We start from the raw sequence: 24,001 nt of genomic DNA, 5'->3' as shown, positions 1-24,001 counted from the left end.
TGAAAAGATATCGGCGGAGGTGGCCGCGTGTGGACCAGGGTGGTGAGTAAGTGGTCCATATATAGAAGCGCCCCCACGTTCACCAACACGAGCGCACACCTGTCACGCATATATACGCAGCACGAGGGCCGAAGCGCACACTTTTTGTGCTTGAGTGGGTTAAGCTCTGCCGACTTGACGGCTCCCGACGTTTCCTGGACCGCAAGAGAACACCCGTCAACCACATTCGTCATGCCTGGACGTCCACTTTGGCAGGTAAGACGTGCTGAACAAACTGTCGCTCCCTTACGCGTTCCCTGCGCGTTTAGTGGATCCAAAGTCTAGGTATGGGCCTTATAAATCGACTGTGACTGTGTGCACGCTGGAAGACAGAAAATTGTGAAGAAAAATCGATGACACTGTGGCGTCGTTGAAATTAGAAGAATCAATGATATTATATAACACGTTTATTGACGGGAGAACATTAACTTATTAGTGACACGATGTGGAATATTATACGTACATTATTTTGTGCGCCTTATACTTTGCTTTTTGCACTGCAAAGTTTTCTCTAGGCTATTATTTATCCCGAGGTAATATTAACGGCGATTAGTGTGGTTATTATTATTAAGCTGGTTCATCGAAATTACGATTGCACTCTAATAAGTCTCATTTAGTGGCAGTCGAGCGTGACGCACTGTTTGTTTCGCGCCACTCTCCGGTTCGACGGCAGTGTCGCGCGGGTTGTCAACTCCCAGGCGCCGTGAGTTGCAGAGCTCGGAGATTGTTACTTATCGAAGCTTCCAGAATATGTATCGCGAGACACGCGACGCGTTCGTGGAATACAGGAGCGGAGGCGGAATTTCTTCCCCTTGACACAGTCAAAAGCCATCTATTTCGAACACATCTGACTCAGCAGGCGTCTCCGAAATATTTTTACGGGCTTTCATTAAAGTGCTTCTAATTCTGGAATATTTCTAATCCGTGCGTCACTGCGTGCATCGTTAAAACTATTTAAATTTGATTTACACGTGGGAACACGGCCAATCATATCGCTCCCGCGAAGGACGCTCCAATCTTCATTTTCACTGCGAACGTTTTTAACGATCTCCGGAGAAATTCGCATCGGTATAGCTGGGACTATTCGAATAATTTAATATTCGAATATTTTACAAGTATTCGAATGCTACGAATAAACTTCGAATATATGAGTATTCGAATATTTGAGTATTCTAATATTTGAGTAATCGAATATTTGAGTATTCGAATATTGGAGTATTCGAATATTTGAGTATTCGAATATTTGAGTATTCGAATATTTCAGTATTCGAATATTTGAGTATTCGAATATTTCAGTATTCGAATATTTCAGTATTCGAATATTTCAGTATTCGAATATTTCAGTATTCGAATATTTCAGTATTCGAATATTTCAGTACTCGAATATTTCAGTACTCGAATATTTCAGTACTCGAATATTTCAGTACTCGAATATTTCAGTATTCGAATATTTCAGTATTCGAATATTTCAGTATTCGAATATTTCAGTATTCGAATATTTCAGTATTCGAATATTTCAGTTCTCTAATATTTCAGTATTCGAATATTTCAGTATTCGAATATTTCAGTATTCGAATATTTCAGTATTCGAATATTTCAGTATTCGAATATTTCAGTATTCGAATATTTCAGTATTCGAATATTTCAGTATTCGAATAGTATGATGTGAAGTCGGTCAAAATTAGCTGACAAGTGAACCTAAAGAACTTGATTTATAATTCACACCATACTATTCGAATACATCAGTATTTGAATACTTAAATATTCGAATAGTATTCGAATACTTGGATATTCGAATTATATTCGCCAAATAATTGAGCAACTGAAGTATTCGAATATTCGAATACCGAAAAATTCGACAAATAGTCCCAGCCCTAATCGAAAGGCTGCGCGAGGATTTCGGCGTGAAGTTAGTCGCCAGAGCGAAGCAGAATTTTATTAAGGAACCACGCTGAATTATCTTTCAAGACGTAAGATAAGGTTTCTATAAATATGAATTGATCGAAGGAACGCAGGGCAAACTATTTAAATTTCTACACATTCCACTTCGAATATAATCATTTATTGAAAGGTGATCGTCGAGAAAATGTGTATTAGATCCATTAACATTAATTTCCTAATTTTTCTCAACCGATAAAAATGGGATAGGTATCGCAACGCGACGTTAAAGTCTACAGAACGATCTAGAAATAACCGAAAGGCGTCGCGACGTGCCAAGGTAAGCAAAAGTGCGAATAAGTTTCGCGATGCGACGGGCGCGTTGCATTCGACTTTCCAAAAGAAACAAACTGAAAAAGGGGGAATGAAAAAAAATTGTGTCGCGATGACGGCACGAGTCTCGCGGCAAGGTTTATTTACAAACAAGCCGCCACGGTATTTCCGTGGCTGGTGCGCCGAAATTAGCTCGCCCAACTTGAGGCCTGCGCGGGCGGGATGGAGATCGAAACCGTGTGTCCCTGGAGGATTCAATTTTTAATATAGACTTTGATAAAACGATATTATAACGCCTCTTTGAATACTACATTAGCGAGGATGCGTTGTTGCAGTGACGAATTTCGGAAAAAGGACCCAGGTGGCAAACGTTCTGGGACACCCCATGTACCTAATAGAATTACACAAATAAATTTACTCGCGCGTGGTATGAAAATTATGGGAAACAAAAGAAAATACAGTGTTGGGATAAATCATAATTTTCTTTGGAAGATGGGACCCTTTTTTTGTACGCAAAAGGTTTTGTATTTTAGAAGTATTTCTAACAGCTTCATCGTGGAATTCCACCCTGGTGGAACGATCAATAATAGGTTTAATGAATCCCAATTTTAAAACAAGATGCCTAAAAGTGTTATGTTGTTTTTGCAATGTACATACAATATTTTTGTCCGGTTTTATTATACAAATACTCCTATGTGCATCGACTGCTCGTTAAATCCGCCACTCAGTTGCTCCCACGAGGTTTGCCAGCCGCGCAACTTAATTGACAGTATTTTCATGCTGGTTCTGTTATTGCCACATTACCCGCGGAAAGAAGTGTGTATTAATGTCTCAAGAACTTAGCACGAGACAGAGGGATCCTCGAATTCTGCACTGTCTTTCTTCACCTCAGTTTTTGGAACATCATGTGGAAAATAATTAGTTGGTTTATCGTTCGTTAGAAAGGTTTATCAATGCCTGCGTTCAGCAGGCTCAACCGTTGAGTGATTTCACTAGATTTTACTCTGAAGTTGCACCGGATCTCTTGTCTCTTGTCATTTTATTGTAAACATGGAGGTAGCCTAGCGTGGTCATTGGGGTCTCCTTGGACAATAGAAGTACTTAATAGGACTACGTTCATAATAATACAGGTAATAGAAAATAGCAGCGCTGCCTCTTTATTCGATACACTTGCCGTTTACATATCGTTCGCAAGTTGCGACAGGGCGATTAGAAATCATAGAAAAGGGATTATACATTCCAATTGACAGATCTAAATTTCACAACACATGCTGCAGTAACTGCGAGATCCAGCTCGTCGCGGATAAATCTCCTCTCTTTCATGCGGTGCTAGTGACAAATGCTCTGTTGGCACTTTGCGTCGTGTCGCAACGAAAAATCATCGCCAAGAAGTTCGTTTCTGCTAATTATGCACTTAGCAAGTGTTTGTGTGTGTGTATACGATCATGTGTATGTGTGCATGCGTGTGAGTATAAATTGTGTTTAGAATGTGTGTGTGTATGTATAGTGTACCTACGTGTTGCATCGTGTGTGTGTGTGTGTGTGTTATGTGTGCTTAGTGGAAGATTAAAGTGTACAGTGTATGAATGCATAATTACAGCGTAGAGGATTTAATTAACACCATTTGTGTCTTGGATCTCACATTTACGTACACAGAGAACGCTACGATTCAACAAATTCTCAGCAAGATGTTCCTACAAACAGATTTCGGCCTGCACAGTTTCCCAGCGACCTCAGAACGCTCCTCCTCCACCGTCCATCGAAAAGAAAGCAGATATAGGTGATTTTTGAGCGCGGTCGAATTTCGGCGGAGCCTGACGACGAGGAGATCTCGAACCGGTCGCGCCCTGGCGTCCATAGCGCTCGGAGATCGGTAGCAAGTAGCAAAAAGGGTATCTATACCTAGAACGTCGTCAGCAACGCGATTGTGCACGTTGCAAGGAGACGTTTACATGTGTCGAGTACCACCGAAACCACCGTGGCCAGCTTGACTGGCGCCTTTGTTGAAACCCATTTGCAGATTCAGTTGGCCTTCGCTCGCGCGAAGCTGTTCCTCCGTGAACGTTCGTTTGTTCTCCTCCGACATCTTCGGGCCTAGGGAAGGTCCGTTGTACTCGGGATGTTTCTGCGTCTGGACAGAAAAATCGTAGTGGCAATTAGCGAGTAACCCTTGTTAACAGGCAAAGACTAGCAACACTTTGAATGGCGACCGGTATTGGCGGGAACGTGTTACTTAAACCTTGTACGGAAATTTCGAACCGGCATTTTGAACCAAAATCGAGGTACAAATCCTCATTTCTCCTTTACTAGTGTAGGTATTACTTGAAACTCTTTCATATGATTAAGTAATAAATAATGATAATAATTTTTAAAAAATTTTATTTAATTTTTTTTGTAGAAATTTAAATTCTCAAAATATTAAAATATTGCACTAGTGAAATATTGAAATATTGAAATATTGAAATATTGAAATATTGAAATATTGAAATATTGAAATATTGAAATATTGAAATATTGAAATATTGAAATATTGAAATATTGAAATATTGAAATATTGAAATATTGAAATATTGAAATATTGAAATATTGAAATACTGAAATACTGAAATATTGAAATACTGAAATACTGAAATACTGAAATACTGAAATACTGAAATACTGAAATACTGAAATACTGAAATACTGAAATACTGAAATACTGAAATACTGAAATACTGAAATACTGAAATACTGAAATACTGAAATACTGAAATACTGAAATACTGAAATACTGAAATACTGAAATACTGAAATACTGAAATACTGAAATACTGAAATACTGAAATACTGAAATACTGAAATACTGAAATACTGAAATACTGAAATACTGAAATACTGAAATACTGAAATATTGAAATATTGAAATACTGAAATACTGAAATACTGAAATACTGAAATACTGAAATACTGAAATACTGAAATACTGAAATACTGAAATACTGAAATACTGAAATACTGAAATACTGAAATACTGAAATACTGAAATACTGAAATACTGAAATACTGAAATACTGAAATACTGAAATACTGAAATACTGAAATACTGAAATACTGAAATACTGAAATACTGAAATACTGAAATACTGAAATACTGAAATACTGAAATACTGAAATACTGAAATATTGAAATATTGAAATATTGAAATATTGAAATACTGAAATACTGAAATACTGAAATACTGAAATACTGAAATACTGAAATACTGAAATACTGAAATACTGAAATACTGAAATACTGAAATACTGAAATACTGAAATACTGAAATACTGAAATACTGAAATACTGAAATACTGAAATACTGAAATACTGAAATACTGAAATACTGAAATACTGAAATACTGAAATACTGAAATACTGAAATATTGAAATATTGAAATATTGAAATATTGAAATACTGAAATATTGAAATATTGAAATATTGAAATATTGAAACATTGAAACATTGAAACATTGAAACATTGAAATATTAAAAATTAAATTAATAATTAAATGAACTGTGATCTATTTTTATGTCCACATTTCTCGTAAATATATGATACTGGGTCAATTTGACTCAAATTTACTTCTCCGTGTAACTTTATACATTCCGTATAAGGCCGGGGCTACTCACCCCGAGACTTCATTCATCAAGACTCGAGGCAATACTTCCGATGCCTCCCAGAAAATACCGATAGAAGAACACCCCACGCGCCGTGCAAAGTGTTTATTCGAGAACCTTTGCTCGAAGATACTCACAATCCTACCAAGCGCGTACAGGCACAGAGTAACTTGTGGGATGTTGCGTCTTTCGAACAGATCAGCCGTCTGGAAGATTTCCTCCTGCGGAACTCCATACTGCTTGATGGCGGCTTGGAATCTGCATAAACGCGTCGAGCGATTAGAAACCCACTAAAGTGGCAGGCTTCCTTTAACAAACGCGGATGCTCTCGCAATACCTCTGCACATTTTCCATCAATTGGAAGTTGGTTCCCTTGGCCTGGATCTTCTTCACCGACCCTGGCGCCAGTTTGTTGGCGAGCTTGCACAAGACGACGCCATCCTTCAGTATGTCCTCGTAGTTTCCAGGCGGAAGTTTCTCCCCAAGAACGGCCTCGATCCAGGCCAACACCTCAGCTTCCTGTTCCTTATTGCGAGCCTGCGAATCAGAGACCAGAGGTTCGTCCTTAAGAGCTCAAAGATCCGCGCAGGACATCCTTCCCCCTCGAGAACCGCGACGCGATCCAGCGAGCCCTCGAGCGATTTAAAAACGTCCGACAGGGGTGCGCGAAAATAGATCGCGACGGTGTTACGTTACCGGGGGGCATAAAACGAACGTCGGAAATAAAATACGCCGGCCGATTCGTTGGCTTTTATTAAAACTGGCAAGAACCGTTCGACGGCCACCTGTTTCCGTGCCGTGTGAACCCCGGAAAGTTTTACTGATTTCTAGTAAAATCCTCGCAATCGGACGGAATTACACCGCCTGGCAGATTGACAACGATTTTCTGCCCCGTCGCTTTCCTATCAACGCACCCGCAAAAATCATTTCGACTCCGTGAAATGAAAGCCACTTATCGCCAACTGATTTTCAACCCTCCTTACCCTGTCTTTATTTCGTTCCTCTGAATGAAATTGGTAAAAATAATTGAAGTTATTGGAGCCAGGTCCGCTGCTACCTAAGCGTGTATTGTAAGCAATTTGTTAACTACTTTCGCGTTGATTTACGACGCCAGCGGGCCGACCGACGCAAACGCGATCTGGCATCCGTCTGTCCGCGATAAATCAGTATTTATAGCAGAAATCAGCCTCTACGCTCCGCGAAATTCGAGCTGCGTATCTTCTACGCATAGTTTCGCTACGCGCGACGAGTTACTAATAATCGAAGGGCCACGGAATTGCTTAACAACCAGCCCGGTGTGTCCGATCCACTGCATTCCTAGCTGCAGCTTAGTTAGCGGGAGGATCGGCAGCTGGTTTGCAGGGAAATCTCCAGGCTGTCTGCGAAGTGTCAAGCAACGTGTTCCACGTCGAACGCGCGCCCGGGGTGTATTTTAAGCCCCATTCTGAAGAGGAGCGGCGTATTCGTTCGTCGGGATCAGTATCCGTTTCTCGAGGACGTTTCGTGAACGTGACACGTGGTGCAACGATTCCCTAAATTTAAAGTTACATCGGTCAACGTCTAGCACCCGTACATTGGGGGTTGCGCTTTTGGCCGCGGGGCACGCTCCGAACGACGGTGTCTCGCGTGGCGCCCGATTCATCCTCCCTAATTAGCCATTTGTCCCGCCATTATTTCACCATCTCGACGTTCGAACGGTGTCGTTCCGATGATTTACTGCTAGCGTTTTGAGAAATTAGAGAGAGACCAGGGTTTCTTGTTAGGTAACACTGAGCCCTGCAATTTCAATTCAAGCTGCAGCTCTGCAAAGCTTATCTATTATTCTACGTTCAAATCCCACCCCATGATTTCAATTTACATTCGAAGGTCGTCGCTAGAGCCACAGGCTTTTTAAATCACTATTTCCGCGCGGAGGAATCGCGAGCCTCGATATTACGCAAGGATATTTGTCTTAGGGTATAAATACCCCACTGCTCGCGAGGCGGGGGCGGACTTACGCGTCAAAGTCGATCGGCGGCACAAATCGCTGTTTGAGAACCGTGCCGCGATTCCCATTGCGTCAACGATCTGTACACAAGCTCGTCCGCGGTACTAAAATCGGATGCTTACGACTCCGCCGCGTACACCGTTCCCCCTAATCCTCCACGGTCCCCCGTTCGCAAGCCACGTTTTCCCTTGTTTTGCAACGTCGCGCGTCCCCCCTAGCGTCAAGATTAATCCAGTATTTTGGGAGAACCGCCAGAACGAAATAGCCCAAGGTCTAACGTAATTAGGATGCTACGAATAACCGCGGCCAAACCGCGACAACGAAACAGAAAACTATTAACGCGACAGCTGGTTCGAGCTTCACTTTGCTAAACTCTGTGGCTCGCTGGCTACGCCGCGGTATTGTTATTGTATCGCGTTTCTGCGCGGCTGAAACACTGCTCCCTCGTTATGTGCACACTCGCTGGCGAGGACGTACCGGCATGTTTCCTCTGTTCCTTTATTTTTTCGTTCGCTGGTGGACGTTGACTCGAGCACACAGGTGTCCCGATAAGCGACTTTTGAACGATCACGCTGACCAAAGACTAAGACGGACGCCGTGCGTCGCGACGCTATATGCCAGCCTCCCCTCCGCCGTATCCTTTACGCCGACATTCAGGAACGAGTGTTCTTTGGCCGCTTGCCCGCTCGCTGTTCACACACCCCCGCCCCTGTAACCAGATCTTGACACTGCAGTCTCGTTTGCTGGACGAGATGGGGATTTCTAATGGGCTTAAAGGGTCTTTCTGCTTAGGAGAATGCAGGGGTGGTTTGGGGAAGTGAAGGAAAAGGTAGCCGAGTAGATTGTAAATTTTGTATACGTGTGTTGGTGGCTAGTGGAGTATTTACGGAGATCAGTGGGGGAAGATCGAACAGTTTGGGAGTTCTCCTATTTTTATTATTGGTGTAATGTGTTCCTTAGGTAGGATAGGGTGGGGCTGAAAGTCCCGTTTTTCATATAAACCGATGTAAAATTTAGTAATAACAATCTAGATGTACGGTGTTATTTTTTATAAATTACAACTATTGTGCTTCGCTTTTACAAAGTTGTTAGTTAATAGTGTTATTTTTTGCTGGGTTTTTTGCTCGGTGAAATCAACAAATATTTATTAAACCAATTTTTTTTTAGTATACAATATTGAAATATCTACCCTACAGAGAATTTTGGATTGGGTTAATTTAGAGTCTAGGAGGCATTGATTTTAATCGAATGGAGGCCGCAGTGGTGCAAGTTTCACCGTAGATTCCCAGCTGTGGTTCAAAGACCCTTCCGTTACACATCATAACTGGTTTGCAATTTAGGCTGCTTGTATTTGCGTCTCGCGAGCCTTCTTCATCTTCTTGGCCCTTCCCGGCGCGATCTTCCCTTTGAAGTTTTGCAGAGCCTCTAAAAACGTACCTACATCCTACCTATTGCACATGAGAATACCTACACGAAAACTCTTCGATGATACATTGCCGAAAATAATTAGAGACTCACCTGCTCGGTATAATATTCTGCGCTCTGTTTTAATATCTGATTCACTTCCCTATCTGTGAAATAACCGTTTCAACCCAACACCGTATAGGGTGACTGTACATAATATCGCCTGTTGTATACCAACGTCATTTAAATCTATATAAAGTATTAGTCAGCGCGGTAGTTTTCCAGATAGCAATAGTAAGCATCCTGAAGTCCTTCTTTTATGACCTTATCCGTACCCTATTACTCATCCTTCAACCTCGATCTCTATGCCTCATCCCTTAACGACCGTTAAACTCAGGACAACCCCCACTTTTCAGCTTACCGAAAACCGTACACGCAATTCTTCCAGTCAGAAGCACTTGAGCACTTCAGTCCGAATAGTCTGGACACGAGAATCTAGTTCTGAATCTATAATCTAGTATTTATCTGTAATCGTCTTAGTTTCCGTTATTTGCATAAAGTTATTTAATAAAATAAAAGTAATACGAAAAATACGGAATACAACACGCCTAGTAAAACTTAAATCGCTGTCAATTGAATAATAATTGATATTTTTGCATGCAATTCGTTTCAAAGTAAAGAGAAAATATTCATCTTTCATGTGGCATAAGTTAGAATCGTTGAAACCTGCAAATTTTTAATTAGGAATTCAACAAATCTAAACATGCAAAAATCGGGTCCTGAAAAAAGTGTGCCTAATATCGCGTACTCGAGAAATATTGATTAATTCATGTACCTATGAGTAAATACCTCAACACGCATACTACCACTAAAATTGGAAGACTCGATACACCCCTCCCCTCCCCCAATAAAATGTGCACCCCTTAAAAAGGGTAGCAATCTTGGAATCCTTCGCGAAGTTTCCACGTTCATACAATGAAACCTGTTCGATCCGCTGAAATAGAACACGTAGGTATCCTGGACAGATTTATTCAGCGGCAGCGCGTGATCGTCGTTTACGATGATCCGCCCGTTATTGTTGACGCTGACGTCGCGACGCCTTGGGAATCCCAAACAAGTGGGTGTGCTTCGCAAGAAAAGGAGATGGCTAATCGACTCGGTGGACCGACGCCAGATGAAAACGCCGATAAGCAAAAACCGCCGTAATTTCTGGACCCTGGCCACTTCGAAGGGTGAGGCCACCGCCCAGTTTAGATCCCGTCAATCGACGCCGTTTCCAAGTTTATCGTAACGCAACGTCTTCTGCCTGTTCGGCCTGGAACGGCTCCTCCCGAGGCTCGCACGCCGTGGCCTCGAGTTGCGCAACGGAAATCGAATTCGCGTGGCAGAAGTTGATTTTACAAAATGCCCCCCCTGAAGAGCAACAGGTACACGGGGGGGGCAAAGAATGCAGCAAGACTCTATCGCGGGGCGTCGTTTACGCGCGTAACTTAAAACGCCACCTCCTGCTGCCGTGCTTCCCTGCCACGATGCATTTCCAGCAAATACTTAACCGATCTCTACTTACACTCAATTGCAGATCCGCTGTTTACCGCTCGTCACGCGACAGCCGGGGAACTTTCTTTTTAGATAGAAAAGGAGTATCTGTCGTAATTGATAGGTGTTCGCTGTTTTAAATGTAGTGTAGTAAATATTAAATGGTTATTTGCATTTGGGATATTGTTGGATTATATTAGGCTCGTGAGAGTTTGTCGGTTTTGTTCAATTTATGTTTGACTTTGTGCGAATGTAGGATGTAGGGTCTGGATACAGTATCTGCGCTTTCCTTGGTTAGTTCTCCACCTTGCCGCCAGGTGGAGACGTGGCGGAGAGGTTTCTCACTGCTGAAAGCTTACGGCGGCGTTATTAGTAGGGCTGGGAAAGACGAACTCGTTAGCTTTGCGCAGTGGCGATATCGTAACCAATGAGGTTCTACCGAGGTGCGATTATTGCTAGTTGAAAACTTTTACCAATACCCCGCCATGACGATGTGAAATACCATCGGCTACGGCAATTTTTGAAAGTTTCTGCGGAAACTGATGAACTTATTCAGAAAGCAGAATTATCTCGGCGCAGGCGAGAGAGATGAGATAAGTAGTTTTATACTCTCGTTTATTTATTTAGTTTCGATGAGGGGACGTATGACGTGATATATGACGTTTTTACACTTTTAAACGATACAAATTTTTGATACTTTACCCGTGGTCGCGTTCCTCCCATATTCAAAAATAAACTTAATGAATATTCGACACGTGTAGAAGGAAGGAAGCGTGTGTTACTTAAAAATATCTAAGTAAGACTTCATCCATCTCCCAAGATATTCGGCCATCGTTAATCACGCCAGGGGAGACATAAGTATACACACGCTGAAGTATCGATAATGTGAAAAAGTATTAAAATAGTCTTCGTGTTCTGCTCGTAGGTTGCTGGTAAACGTGAAGCGAGCCAGGAGGCGGAAGCCCAGCAATGGATCGAGACAGTAATTGGGCAGAAGTTTCCAGCAGGTCTGTGAAATTCATTAATAATGATCTTTTATAATCAATCAATAGTTGATACATTTTATTTTATTGTTTCTTTTTCTCCCTACACCTGCACCTGGTCAATCTAACTATTTTAACTTGACATTTCACGATCTATGCCTCTGAAATATGCCTATCTTAGATTACATCACGCTTGGATTGAATCGCCCGATCTGACGGAAAGGTCCGCGCACACGTTTGATTGAACTTTATCGATGACACCACTCCCCTGGCATACGCGCCTTCCATATATGAACTCCTGTTCTTCGGAGGTGGTGTGGTTCGAAAAGCGTGTCAATATCACCACCCCCGTTCGCGGTCCGCGTAATAAACGCGGGGCTATCTGGACCTCTATGGTGCCCGGGTAGGAATGTCAGGCTGGGTGACGTCGCAAAGGTTAAGCTTGTTCGCTAGGTCAGTTACTGGGGTTCCTTACGTATGACCGGAACAGAAAAGAATATTAAAAGAACACCTGGCAAATACGTTAATAATGCTTTCAATTCGTTTGCAGCTTAAAGAAATTAATTAGAAATTACAGACAATCAGAACGAGAAGCAGTTATACATATAGTATCGCCACTCCACGTAGATCTTGATGCTGGTAGTTTTTTGTGACAAAAGCCTGAAGGAAAGAATGGAGGTTGGGTGCCACAGGGAAGAGGGTTGACGGCTGGAATTCCTGGGGTAGTCGCACCCTCCGTTTCTACATGTTCTCCTACTAAAACGCGCGCTTTGTTACGTCACCGGAGCCACCCCTATTGAACGGCACGCGCGCAGCAACCCTTGTGCCACACGTGCACCCCTGGTTCAAGAAATACGCCAGGCGTCGACGCAATCGTCGCGTTGGGGATAAGGATTGCGCGTCTCGGTTTGCGCAAGAATCAATCGTATAATCCGTATCAGTAACATTCATCGCCCCTCTGTTCGCGCTCCTTTTTCTAGATTCTTTGCGCCATTGCAAACCCCCCGCGACGCTGCCCAGGCAAGAGGTTCTTTTACTCCCAGGAAGCTTCCTTATCCAAGTGCGCGCCTGGTGTCAGTCGATTCGGGGCGTACCTGTCACGAGCGCACCGTTCTAGGTAGCAGAAGAGAAATTAAATACAAAGCCCTCCGCGGAGAAACACACCAGAAAGAATATAGTATTCTTACTTGAAGAGTTCAACTGTATTCCTCTACTGATTTTACTCAGAGGTTGCTTCTTAAATGACAAGCTCTCCTTCGGTTTTAACTCTATTAATACATTGCTATCGAGCTATCGGCGATATTAGAGCAATCGGGGAATGTACTTCAGACGGCTTTGTCCACGGTGCTGTGGGTTATCGCTCGAGGCGTCGTCGCGCAGTGTCACTCCCATCTAGCCAGGCGCGAAAGCTCCACGCGATGATGCGAGCCGGGTACTCGAAGCTTTTGATGTTATTGACTCGCTGAAAATTGAACTTGGATGACCGTCGCTCGATCGCCAACGCGGTCGACCGCTTCTTCTGCCTCTGACTCGCCCCCGAGATCATTCCCCGCCGCGATAACGCGATCGGAATGCGACGGATTCCAGAATCCCTGAATCTTTCGGTGGTGATGTTAGCCTGCTCCTGGAAGCTCGCGAGGCATGCTGGACACGACCCTCGCGTAACAATTTGTACATACTTTGGAGCATTTTTCAAGCCAGAGAGTGGGAGGAGTCTTCTCCCCCTCGACTGTGGAATTATCTCGGACGAATATTAAACTCGATTTCGTTCAATACATTGGAACGTACAAGTGACAAGATATCTCTCAAGAATGATATCCAATTTGATTTCACGCGTACTAGTAATTATTTAAATATGAATCTTGACCTGTAGAAACTTAAAAATCTTTGTTACAGTTATTTAGAATTACGTTCGTGGTATGTTGCTATTGGGATTGTCAGCTTGTCTCCAGTTACGTAACGTGGCAAAAGCTTGCCACGTAATCGAGCCTCGTTAAACGACGTTTAACAATCGCTCGCATGCCGACGACGAGTATTGATTTAGCGTCATCTGTTCATCATGATACGTCGTAAGGACGCCAATGTAACAGGGTCGCATACATCGCCACGGATAGCTGAGTCACGAGCATCGCACTGGTCATTTCTTCTTTCCTCCTCGCGTCACACACCCTTCGACTTCCCCCTCATAGAGCAACACGGTCTACTAAGGTGTCAAACACATTCACACCACGGTATCATCCTTCCCTGCGCCCCACCCCCCTCGTATTTACATTATCGTGCCACTCGCCTCGATATTAATTAGCGATCGTCCGCTATGGCTAAATAGATAACACAGTGGAAGCTGCCACGCTCCCAGAACTAAGTCCACGCGTGCTGCGTGATTCTATCGGAAGGGTAGCTTAAAGCCCGACAGGGGAGACGCGATGAGCTTCGAGGGAGGGAAATGTCACTCATCCGTTCGTCACGGTGGCAGAAACTGCTTGCCGGCACCAGGGCACCAGCAGACGTTTGAGGGATTTATGGCCTGCCCGCCACGTCGACGTCAACGTGCGCGCATCGATTCTTTTCGCGCAACAATGCCCTTAGAGCCTTAAACAAGGCAACCCCTTCCTCGCGCCGATTTCAATAGGCGTTCCGGGTGTCAGCTGTCGATATGTCGAGCGGTTCGTCACGTAACGTCGCGTGACGTCACGAAAGCTCACGGTTACTAGGGTAGCACGGAGGGGTAGTAGATGAATTTATGGCCGTCGCACTGACGCGGGGCTTGCTTGCCGCTGTGTTCGTGCACCCCTCCCGCCAGCTACATACGTTCAGAAAATAAGAATGCGCGTCGGACACAGAAGGAGCCGCGTCTCGATTGGGGGAAGGGCTCCTACGGAGGACGTCGACGGATGTCAGTTGTCTGTCAAAGGGTCGTCAATGACGTCATTCTGAGACAAGCCTACCAGGATTGCAGCCTCGGGGTAGATTTACGAGCGAGCGCAACAGGTTGTCACCCCGAGCTATGTTTCACTTCGGGGCGAGCACTGGGGGCGCCTATGCTCTATAAATCTATACGGTTTCGTCGGTCAAGCTTGCGTGCTTTTATGCGTAATTTCGTGCGCAGAGGAAATAATATTTGTTACAGAGTCAATGTAATATTTATATGAAATATTTAGCCACTTTCTTAGGCACCCTCTTGTGTGACATTTAACTGTTGACTTTCTTAGATTTAGAAATGGCGTTATTTGCTCGATTCTATTTAGACTCGATGGTATTTTGATTACGTAGTTACATCGAGGGACTGTAGACTCCAGGTTGGCGTGTTGATAGTTACGTTATGGTAGAATGCGTTGCAGGAACGGAGGGGAAAAGGTGATTCAGCGTGCGCGATAACACTTTCCCGCCGGACCTGTTGCTCGCAGCTGGTCGTAAATTCAGCCCGGGGATGTTGTCCTGGTGAAAACCGTGCGTTTGACGTCTTTATGACATGAAACTGACGGTAAATCGATACCGGACCGAGCAGGCGCGTTCTTTGACCGCGGAACTGCCCGCTGTCTCGCGGTCTCTCGCCACGGTAACGCGTTTCATTAAAACCACGCGACATCCATTCCCCGCGTCCAATCCCCCCGACTCATTGTCAATTTACAATTACAACTCCGCTGTATAAAAATAATTATACATCGCAATAATTCTAATACCACAGCTACTTTCTATCCCAAATCGAACTGCACACCGACCAGCGCCCCTTAATCGGCACCACCCGTTCCAATTCAATACGAAGCATTACACCAGCCCAGAAAGCAATTAAAATATGCACACGCATGCACACAAGCCCGCGGGCGCCCGCAGCGGCTTATCGATTTTACGTCAAACTGTCGAGACATGACGATCATGACGTGTCAACGTATCAGGGTAGTATTAGAAGCAGAAACAGCCCCGATCCACCAATACATATCGCCGAGGCGCTGATATTTTTTCGACGGATATCGGACGGGAACAAAGACAGCAATAAGACACGGGGCGTCTGAAAAATACCAGGCCAGCATCACTGGCACCTCCGTTCGGCGGTGCGCGAAAGAAACGGGGGAAGAGTCTCGCAAGGGGCACCGCGGGCCACCGGCCTCCGAAGGCGCTCTATCGATTTTCTGTCATCTTCTCGCGTTTACGACATCTCATCGCGTTTCGACGCTACCAGGAACGTATCAGCTTGTCACGCTTGTTTACCGCGGCCCGCTCCGGAGGCTGGATGCTGCTGTCGGTCGCGGCTGTTTCCTGGATATCGTGGAAAAGCGGCGGGGCTCCCTCGACGCGTTTGATTGGCGTGGTCGGACTGGACATGTTGCGCTTGGAAACTGGCAGCTCTTCCTGCGAATGGTTTTCTTCGCAATTGTCTCCATTCAGTCAGCGATAATTATTACTTTCTAAATAGCATTTTAGCGGATTAATCTGCTTGGAAATTCAGCATCGAATTCGAGAAAGTAATTTGTTGAAGGTGCGCTATTGTTTTTTATTAGGCCAAGTGGATTTTCCTGATGATACTTAGCTGTATTTATGTTGTATGTATACTGCTGTTTTAGGGTTCTCTGAGTTTTAATTTGTGGTAGGTGGCTGTTTGTAGGTAATTGTTTCATTGCTTAGGGGCGGGTGCACGGTTAATTGAACGGGGGTGGGCAGCGTATCTGAAAGCGATCGGCTGTCGAAGGCTCGTCAATCGAAAATTCAAGCAGACGACCAGTTTTGTATTAGGCGAGCAGATTTTGGGGTAGGCATTAGAGGCGGTGCCCTCTCCGCCGGGGACCACGTGACACGTCGTCCTTGTAGGATCAGGATAGTAGTCTTTTGAACAGCTAACGTGTATTTCTGGGTCCGAAAATGTTCTTGTAAAGCTGATGCTGTGCTTCCTGAGTGTATCGAATGAAAGGAGTTTTTTTTTAGAATTTTAGATTCGAGTACATCGATCTCTGGCACTTTAATTCTGTTATGCGAGGCTTCGCGAAATTTCCTGCCAATATAAATTCCCGCCATGATCTACATATTCCCAGCAATCACAGTGAATACCGTTTTACAATTCACGTACACTCAGAAGGCACTATTCAAAGCTTCATACGTTTTCTTCGGGACTCTGTAAATTTCGTATTCATATATACTGTATATATATGTGGGAGTGCGAAGACTGTTTGATTGACAAAGTATGTTTGGGCCAGAGCGATTGGGATCGAGAGCGGATGTTTATAGTGGAGTATCGAATGCGTCAGGGGTGTGAGGTTTGAATGGTTTCGTCGAATGCATGCAGAGAGTTTGGGTGACCCGAGTGCGTGTCAAGAGTGTGTGTGTTGTAAGTGTGAATCTCGTGGAGCGCAAGATAAGAATGGATGAAGTCAGTCCTGCAGAGTCCGTCGAACGAGAGGCATCCTCGCCTGAACCTATTCTTTACAATAAATAAGCCTTTTTTACTTTTCCACGAGTGTGCAGTTTACTCCTGCCCTGATCACCTAACATCCCTACATATATTACTGGAAATACCTTCGCAACACATTAAATCTCAAGAAACGCGCGGGTCGAGTTCTTCGGCAAGAATAAAATACAATTAAATAACATCTTCGTACCGTAACGCGTTGGAACTCGTCCTGCAACAGAATTAGAAAGCTACCATACGTGAACTTGTTAAATTTCTAACTTGAAAGCCCTTGAAAATCCTCTGCTACCTGATTAAACAATTAATTCATCGCCCCCAAAGGGCGAATCAATTGCACGAATTTAAATCAACGCTGCACGCCAGGCGAGGGTCACGTGGTACTCGATTGCAGCGCTTTCTTTCGCGGCCGGCGCATCGATGCAAATTTACGAAGCCGGTCACCAGGTAGCGTGACGCGTCGATAAGTTCGATACATCGAAACGTCAACCATTGGGACGGCGCGGTGGGGGCTCGCGGGGGGGGGGAGGTAAAGTTGGCATAACGATACAAGGCATGACACCGCGCGTCGGTTGTCAGGCTCCTGCTGGAAGCTGCGCTCCTGGCAGTTTGAGATGCAGCTTGTCTTTCAAATGGCGACGAGACGCGTCAGCGGAGAGCCTCGGCAACGCAAGACAATGATGGCCGTTGAGATCCCCGGCGAAGTGCAAAAAAAGCCACGAAGCGGAAGTCGAGGCTGGTCTTTCCTGAACCTTCTGTCGGGCGGCAAAAAATTCCATGCCCCCTTGGCGAGCCTCTTGGCATAATGGGGCGCCATGAGCGAGTGCTGGTGCGCGGTAGGCCTCGCCGTTATTATTTCGCGGGCGATACCGTCCGCTCGGGCCGGCGGGGTCCGTGCGGGGAGGGGCGGGGTGGTCTGAAAAAAAAAAGAGAAACAAACACAGTCGTTCGTTCGAGAGGCGATAATCGTGCGCTCGGGATAAAAATCGATGGCCGACCGTGAACTGCGCATGTCGTGCTCCTTGTGCGATATTTAAAGCCTCGCCGCCGCGAGGGGTGGCGGAGGTTTCTTTTTCCCTGCTATCCTGGTGCCGGTGTAGTCTCCAGCATTCTTTTCGTCGGCCGACTACTTTCTCTTTCACCCCGTTTTGGGAGAACGCTCTGTGGGGGGCGGGAGGTATTAATTTTGTTGGGTTAAATTCGTTAAATGGTGAAGGGAGAATGAGGGACAATGCTACTGGGAAGCTGCGATGGTGAGAGGTTTTATTAATTTGTTTTATTAATTTGTTACCCGTGTTCTAGGCGTGAGTTACGAAGACGCGTTACGAGATGGGCTGCTGCTCTGCAAGCTCATGAACAAACTGCAGCCCGGACTTGTCACGAAGATCAACACCTCTGGTGGAGATTATAAGATGATGGATAATCTGAATCAGTACGTATCGCGTGGAGGGAATGATTATACTGAAATGGAAATATTAATTTAGGAATATCCGTTACACGAGCTAACCATTGTCCACGGCTCACTCAGCTTTGCGATAGTTTTACATACGTCAGTGGCTGTTTAAAGATCGCTTCGTTCGCTTTAGCGCGTACTAGTATCTGAATAATTGATTATCAATTAATACGCGTGGATGAAATGAATAAGCAGGAGGTATCCCGCCGTTTTTCGTCCGCTAGGTACCGTTAAGCTTTCTTGACTTCATGCTCCCTTGCTGCACAGTCGAGTTTACGCAATCGACAGTGTTTTGCTTCCGAACGATTCTCGACTGCAACCTATCGACGTCGAGAGCGCCCGGTCACCCGACTCTCGGTCGGAATCGAGAGATCAAACGTTGCGCGACTATTGACCTCGAGCGGCCGTCGCTTCGAGAGCGTTCCCGGAACAGCCGCCGGAATATTCGACGCGCTTGCCTTCCTCGCCGCACCTGCTAGCCTGGTAAATAAGTATCAACAAAGTCTGAGGTCGGGATCGTTGCAGTGAACTTCGAACGGATACAATGGAGATAAATAAGCTTACCCACTGTTCTATATCCGTCTCAATACAATTATCGAATCTCGACTTTCGATATACTATATCCACGATTCTTACAAGATGAGTAGTCGATTACTTTGCTTTGCAGTCTTTAAATTTATATTCGCCAATGGCTCTGCACAAGTCCGTGGCAGAAATAGTATTCGGCTCTCTTATCTTCAACGCACTCTTCTATGCATCTGTCAATATTTGATGCAATATCAAACGAAGCTGATGCTTACACTGTATCACATTCTCTGCGCGACAATGATATCAAAGTGCACTTGAGTCCTCGAGCTGTTAGAAACGACTCGGCGATTCCACCTCCGCGCACATCGTAGCATACACGATGTCTCCTGCATCTGACCGCGGTGTCGCGTGCGCATGCCACCAATTGGCGCGTTTTCAATGCTTAAGAGCGCTTTCCTGAGTAGTGGGGCAAACGATGCGCAGCGCGGCCACTCCGCGTTACTCCCTTTCTACGCAGGGAGCAGCAGCATCGCGGAGGTCGCGCCACGCGTGCACGTGGCTCCGCTCGTTCCTGCGCTTCTGATAACCAGAGAGCCCGTTAACACTGGCCTGCCTCACTTTTCGCGTACCACGGTCGTCACTTTGCTCGGCACAAACAAAATGGCGGCTGTGCAGGCACGCGTTCCGCGCAAACCGAGGTGATATTTAGCGATTCTGGCGCTTTATGGGGTGCAAACTGTGAACGATCAGTTTCTCATCACGATTGGTAATACTTTAACCATATAACCATTGATACTATCGTTGAATATATTGTGTATTGAGAACGGAATACGGGATTTTGATACAAATATGCGATCTTTCTTCAGAATTAATTGATCAGCCCTTGTAGAAAACACTGCGACTTCCAAAAATTACGTTCTATACTATTGGCACGTAGAACATTTCCCGATACAATTTGTTTTCTAATTTTGGCAGTTACAGTGTCTTCTGCAATGACTCTTCGATTCTGTACATCAGTAGGTATCTACATTTACCGACAAAGTCGATAAAGCAAACATTCTTGTGTATCTTAGCAATTCCTTTCCTTCCCAAATTCTTTTCTTAACTGTTTTACCATAACGACAGAATTTCGCGCGCTATTGTTGCAGATTCCAGAAAGCCTGCGTGAAATACGGTGTGCCCGACGTGGATCTGTTCCAAGCGGTGGATCTCGTCGAGAGGAAGAACATAGCGCAAGTGACTAACACTATTTTCGCCATCGGTCGTGCGGTAATTATCTTTGTTATGTTGTCTCGTTTTAAGTGGTCTAATTCTGTGTGGCCACGGAAACAGTGATGGGGTTGATTCGCAGACCTACAAGCATCCGGAATGGCGTGGTCCTTGGCTAGGACCAAAGCCAGCTGAAGAGAACAAACGGAACTTCACGGAAGAGCAATTGAGAGCCGGCGAAGGGTTGATCGGCCTGCAGGCGGGTACCAATAAGGGCGCAACTCAAGCTGGCCAAAGCTTCGGTGCCACGAGAAAAATACTTCTGGGGAAGTAATGTCAACGCTTTGTGGGAACTATTCTTCTGTAATAGTTCGACATTACTTATGTGAAATGTATTTACACTACTATATGTATAGAATATAAAGTACAATGAAATTAATTGTGTTAATAGAAACTGCTTTCAATTACTTGCGTATCCCATCGCTAATTGTAAGGCATTTTGAAATAATTCTCATGAGAATCTCCGGTGAAGTTTCAAACCGGATTCAAACGACTAGTACGGGCGCAACAATGTTGCAAACTAAAATCTAACGTCCCGCGAACCTGCAACAAGGTTGCAAGGGACAAATTTTTTCAACAATGTTGCAAACAGAATCGACGTGTTCGTGAAAGAAAATCCCGGTTTGCAACTTTGTGCGATATCGAGGGAAGCCGATTTTCGGTTTGCAACATTGTTGCAGGTGCAGAAGCGAAAATCTGCTTCTCTTGCAGGTGCGGGGCACTTCAAAAACCTCTTGTTCCGAAATTCATTGCGCGATTCTTGCACCTGCAAGAGAGGCAGAATTTCGCGCTGCACCTGCAAAGTTTGTAAACGCCTGCGCACGGCACGACCCACAAATTTTCCCACAAAATTGGTAATTTTAACTAGCCCACAAGCCAAAACGAACCTGCATTTTCCCACACAACTGTCAAGTACTTTAATATCCCTACGTATTTTCAGCAACAAGAAGAAACACAATTATATACCACAGTTGCTTCCGTACAAGTTTTCTTTTACCTGGGTAAGAACCTAACCCAGTTGCGTGCTTCAATATTCCTCTGAATGCTTTGCGAACAATATATTATTGCCAGGCGACGGATGAAACATATTACGTAATGCCAACGAAAGAATGCCTCCGTTCTCTGTAGCCGCACGTAGTTATTTGCCGTAGAGCAAGTAGTACGAGACACCGATGCACGTCGAGGAACAAACACATTTTTAAGGTCAACTTGTGTGGCGTACATGCACGTTCGTTTCCGCTTACGCATGTAGGTAGGAGGACACGTACATGACGACGAGCCACGTACGTGACAGGGACGATGAGTGGGCGTGACGTGTATGTACACGCATTACATGCGTTCCTTGAACGGTTTCTACACCGCCAGGCTCCCCAAGGATCAGGCAGACATCTGGTCCTAGGAGCGTAGACGGTCCGTCACTGCTATTCCACGTTGGTTCGCTTGGTAATTCCGTCGGTTAAGAAACTTCTTACCATACCTCCTAACGTACTTCTTACCGTACGTTCTAACCACCAAACAATTTCATGTTTGTTGAATGGTTCACCTTTGCAATCGAGGAAATGTATTTCTGGAAAAGTTACGGCGATATTATTTGAATATCGAATTGTAGTTTCTATATAATATACTTTCCACAGCTATTTTCAATGTTATGAATATACATATAATATTTCTGATTAGTAAAAAGTAGCGGAAGTCGATTAAACGCCCAAGAAAAGCTTGACGTGTACTCTGTCTGAGAAATGACATGTTTGTGGGTCGATCGTGGAGTAGGCCAGTTTTTGGGGAACCCCTGTAATAGGATTGCAGAAGTGGCGAAGAGCACCATCTCATTGATCCCCGGATTTCGATTATACTTGGTTTTATTTTCTGTATTTCTAATCAAAAAGCACGTTTGGGTAGTGGACGTGCTAAAGGAGTTAGGAAGCAATGTGTTCCTGAACTAAATTTAGACACAATCAGCTTTAAATTTTCTTACCGACTAGTGATAATTACTGATGAAATTATCCTACTTATCGACACTTGCGACAGCAGACTTACCATATGATTTAACTGTCAAAAAGATTCCTGTGTTATTTGCAGTCGGTATAAAAGAAATCTCATTTTATCATCTTTGTAGCTGTAACTTCCTCGCGTATTCTGCGCTCCTAATAAAAGGGGAGCGCTGCGGAGTGGCCGCTCCGCGCATCATTGCGCCCCACTATTCTTCACGCACTCGTAAACCGCGTACATACGAATCATGCTCACCTTCCCCACCCTTTCCGCCTGCAATTGCACTTACTACTACCACTGAGCAGTAGGCATGCATTATTATTATTAGAAGTGGTCGACTTTACTCTCCGTCGGAGCAGACTGTTGACACAGTTCACTGAACAGTCAATCTGAAGCATAATTCCATTTTGCATGCAGCTTGAACATTTCATAGCAACATGAATAGAGGGAGGACATGCGTAATAGAAGAATACAGCAGCAATTTTATTAATTAGAATAGTTGTTGCGAATGATATTTTGTATGCGCTGCAGGGGAGTCAGGGAGTCTCGAGACAGGGAGCATCCCAGTTTTGCCTTAAATCCTAAAAATACCTCTGTTGCTCCTGAGAATAGAAAAAAAATATAATACATGGGATAACATTTATTTCTAGCATTACATTTGACCCTACTAAATAACTGCGCAACTTTTTTCGCCAGATAAGTAATTATAGTAACACAAAATATCGTACAACTAAAGATTAAAAGAGTTACCAGACATGAATGTATACGAACTTTCATTTATTATTTTGATGTGTAGAAACGATCCTAAATAAATGTTTACTTTTATTAACACCTTGCCAGCGCACTCCTTTCGTTCAGGGGTGCCGAGTATGCGTGCGTAGAAAAGTCGTAGCTTCCTGCAATACGTTCGCCATCGAGGCTCCTCGTGTTCCTGGTTTTCTGCTCGCGTGGAGTTCATTGGTACGTTTCCACCGTGCTCCGTACTGTAGCACCCAATGCAATTGAATCCGAGTGACCTAGAAACTCGTTATCCGCCTTCCACGTAGCATGGCGACCTCCTCGGCATATATGCTCTCTGAGTGAAGGGTCGACTCTAGTCGATCGACAAAAGTGTTTTGCGGTAGTAGCACTCTTACTATCACGCGTCAAATACTTTTGTTCTACACAGTAGAGTTTGCTAGCCATGACCTCGCGTTAGCCTCCAATCATACTTGGGAGTTAATTAATTCGATATCGTCGTTAACAACTATGCTCCAAGGATGGATCCCTTAATATTTATATTAAGTTCCGCGACGTGTCCTTCTAGACTAGACTATTCTAGAGTAAACGCGTGTACAAAAGTCGAACTAGTTACGATTAAAATAATCAACGCACTGATAAAAAGAATTTACTATTAAGATTCCTTGTTACGAATGTTCCTTATGCTTGAATGCTTGCATATTCCACATTGAGTACATAACAAACATACATTTTTTGCTACGAATTACAAATTGCAAATTAACCTGAAAAAGGAGACCATTAATAGTTCCCAAAGTCACCGTTATTAATCGTAGAGGGCGCGGCAGACCT

At 44.3% G+C, this 24,001-nt stretch overlaps 2 protein-coding genes and 1 non-coding gene across 3 annotated transcripts; 2 read left to right on the top strand and 1 right to left on the bottom strand.

The window, feature by feature from the left end:
* Positions 1–91: 91 nt before the first annotated feature.
* On the top strand, positions 92–20,837 carry LOC143373776 (muscle-specific protein 20). The gene is made up of 5 exons (XM_076821327.1): positions 92–255; positions 11,741–11,822; positions 18,496–18,625; positions 20,323–20,443; positions 20,526–20,837. The coding sequence occupies exons 1-5, from the start codon at positions 232–234 to the stop codon at positions 20,715–20,717; spliced, it is 549 nt and encodes a 182-aa protein (XP_076677442.1). The 5' UTR covers positions 92–231; the 3' UTR covers positions 20,718–20,837.
* On the bottom strand, positions 3,382–8,516 carry LOC143373778 (myophilin). The gene is made up of 4 exons (XM_076821329.1): positions 8,353–8,516; positions 6,226–6,425; positions 6,026–6,146; positions 3,382–4,381 (listed from the first exon to the last, which is right to left on the bottom strand). The coding sequence occupies exons 1-4, from the start codon at positions 8,356–8,358 to the stop codon at positions 4,199–4,201; spliced, it is 510 nt and encodes a 169-aa protein (XP_076677444.1). The 5' UTR covers positions 8,359–8,516; the 3' UTR covers positions 3,382–4,198.
* On the top strand, positions 11,214–11,354 carry LOC143374454 (U4 spliceosomal RNA). The gene has a single exon (XR_013086666.1). It is a non-coding gene; the product is annotated as a U4 spliceosomal RNA (small nuclear RNA).
* Positions 20,838–24,001: the final 3,164 nt, after the last annotated feature.

Source organism: Andrena cerasifolii, chromosome 10, assembly GCF_050908995.1.
Source record: "Andrena cerasifolii isolate SP2316 chromosome 10, iyAndCera1_principal, whole genome shotgun sequence".
Lineage (NCBI taxonomy): Eukaryota > Metazoa > Arthropoda > Insecta > Hymenoptera > Andrenidae > Andrena > Andrena cerasifolii.
Note: the sequence above shows the minus strand (reverse complement) of the source record. Positions and strands in the feature narration are given on the sequence as shown.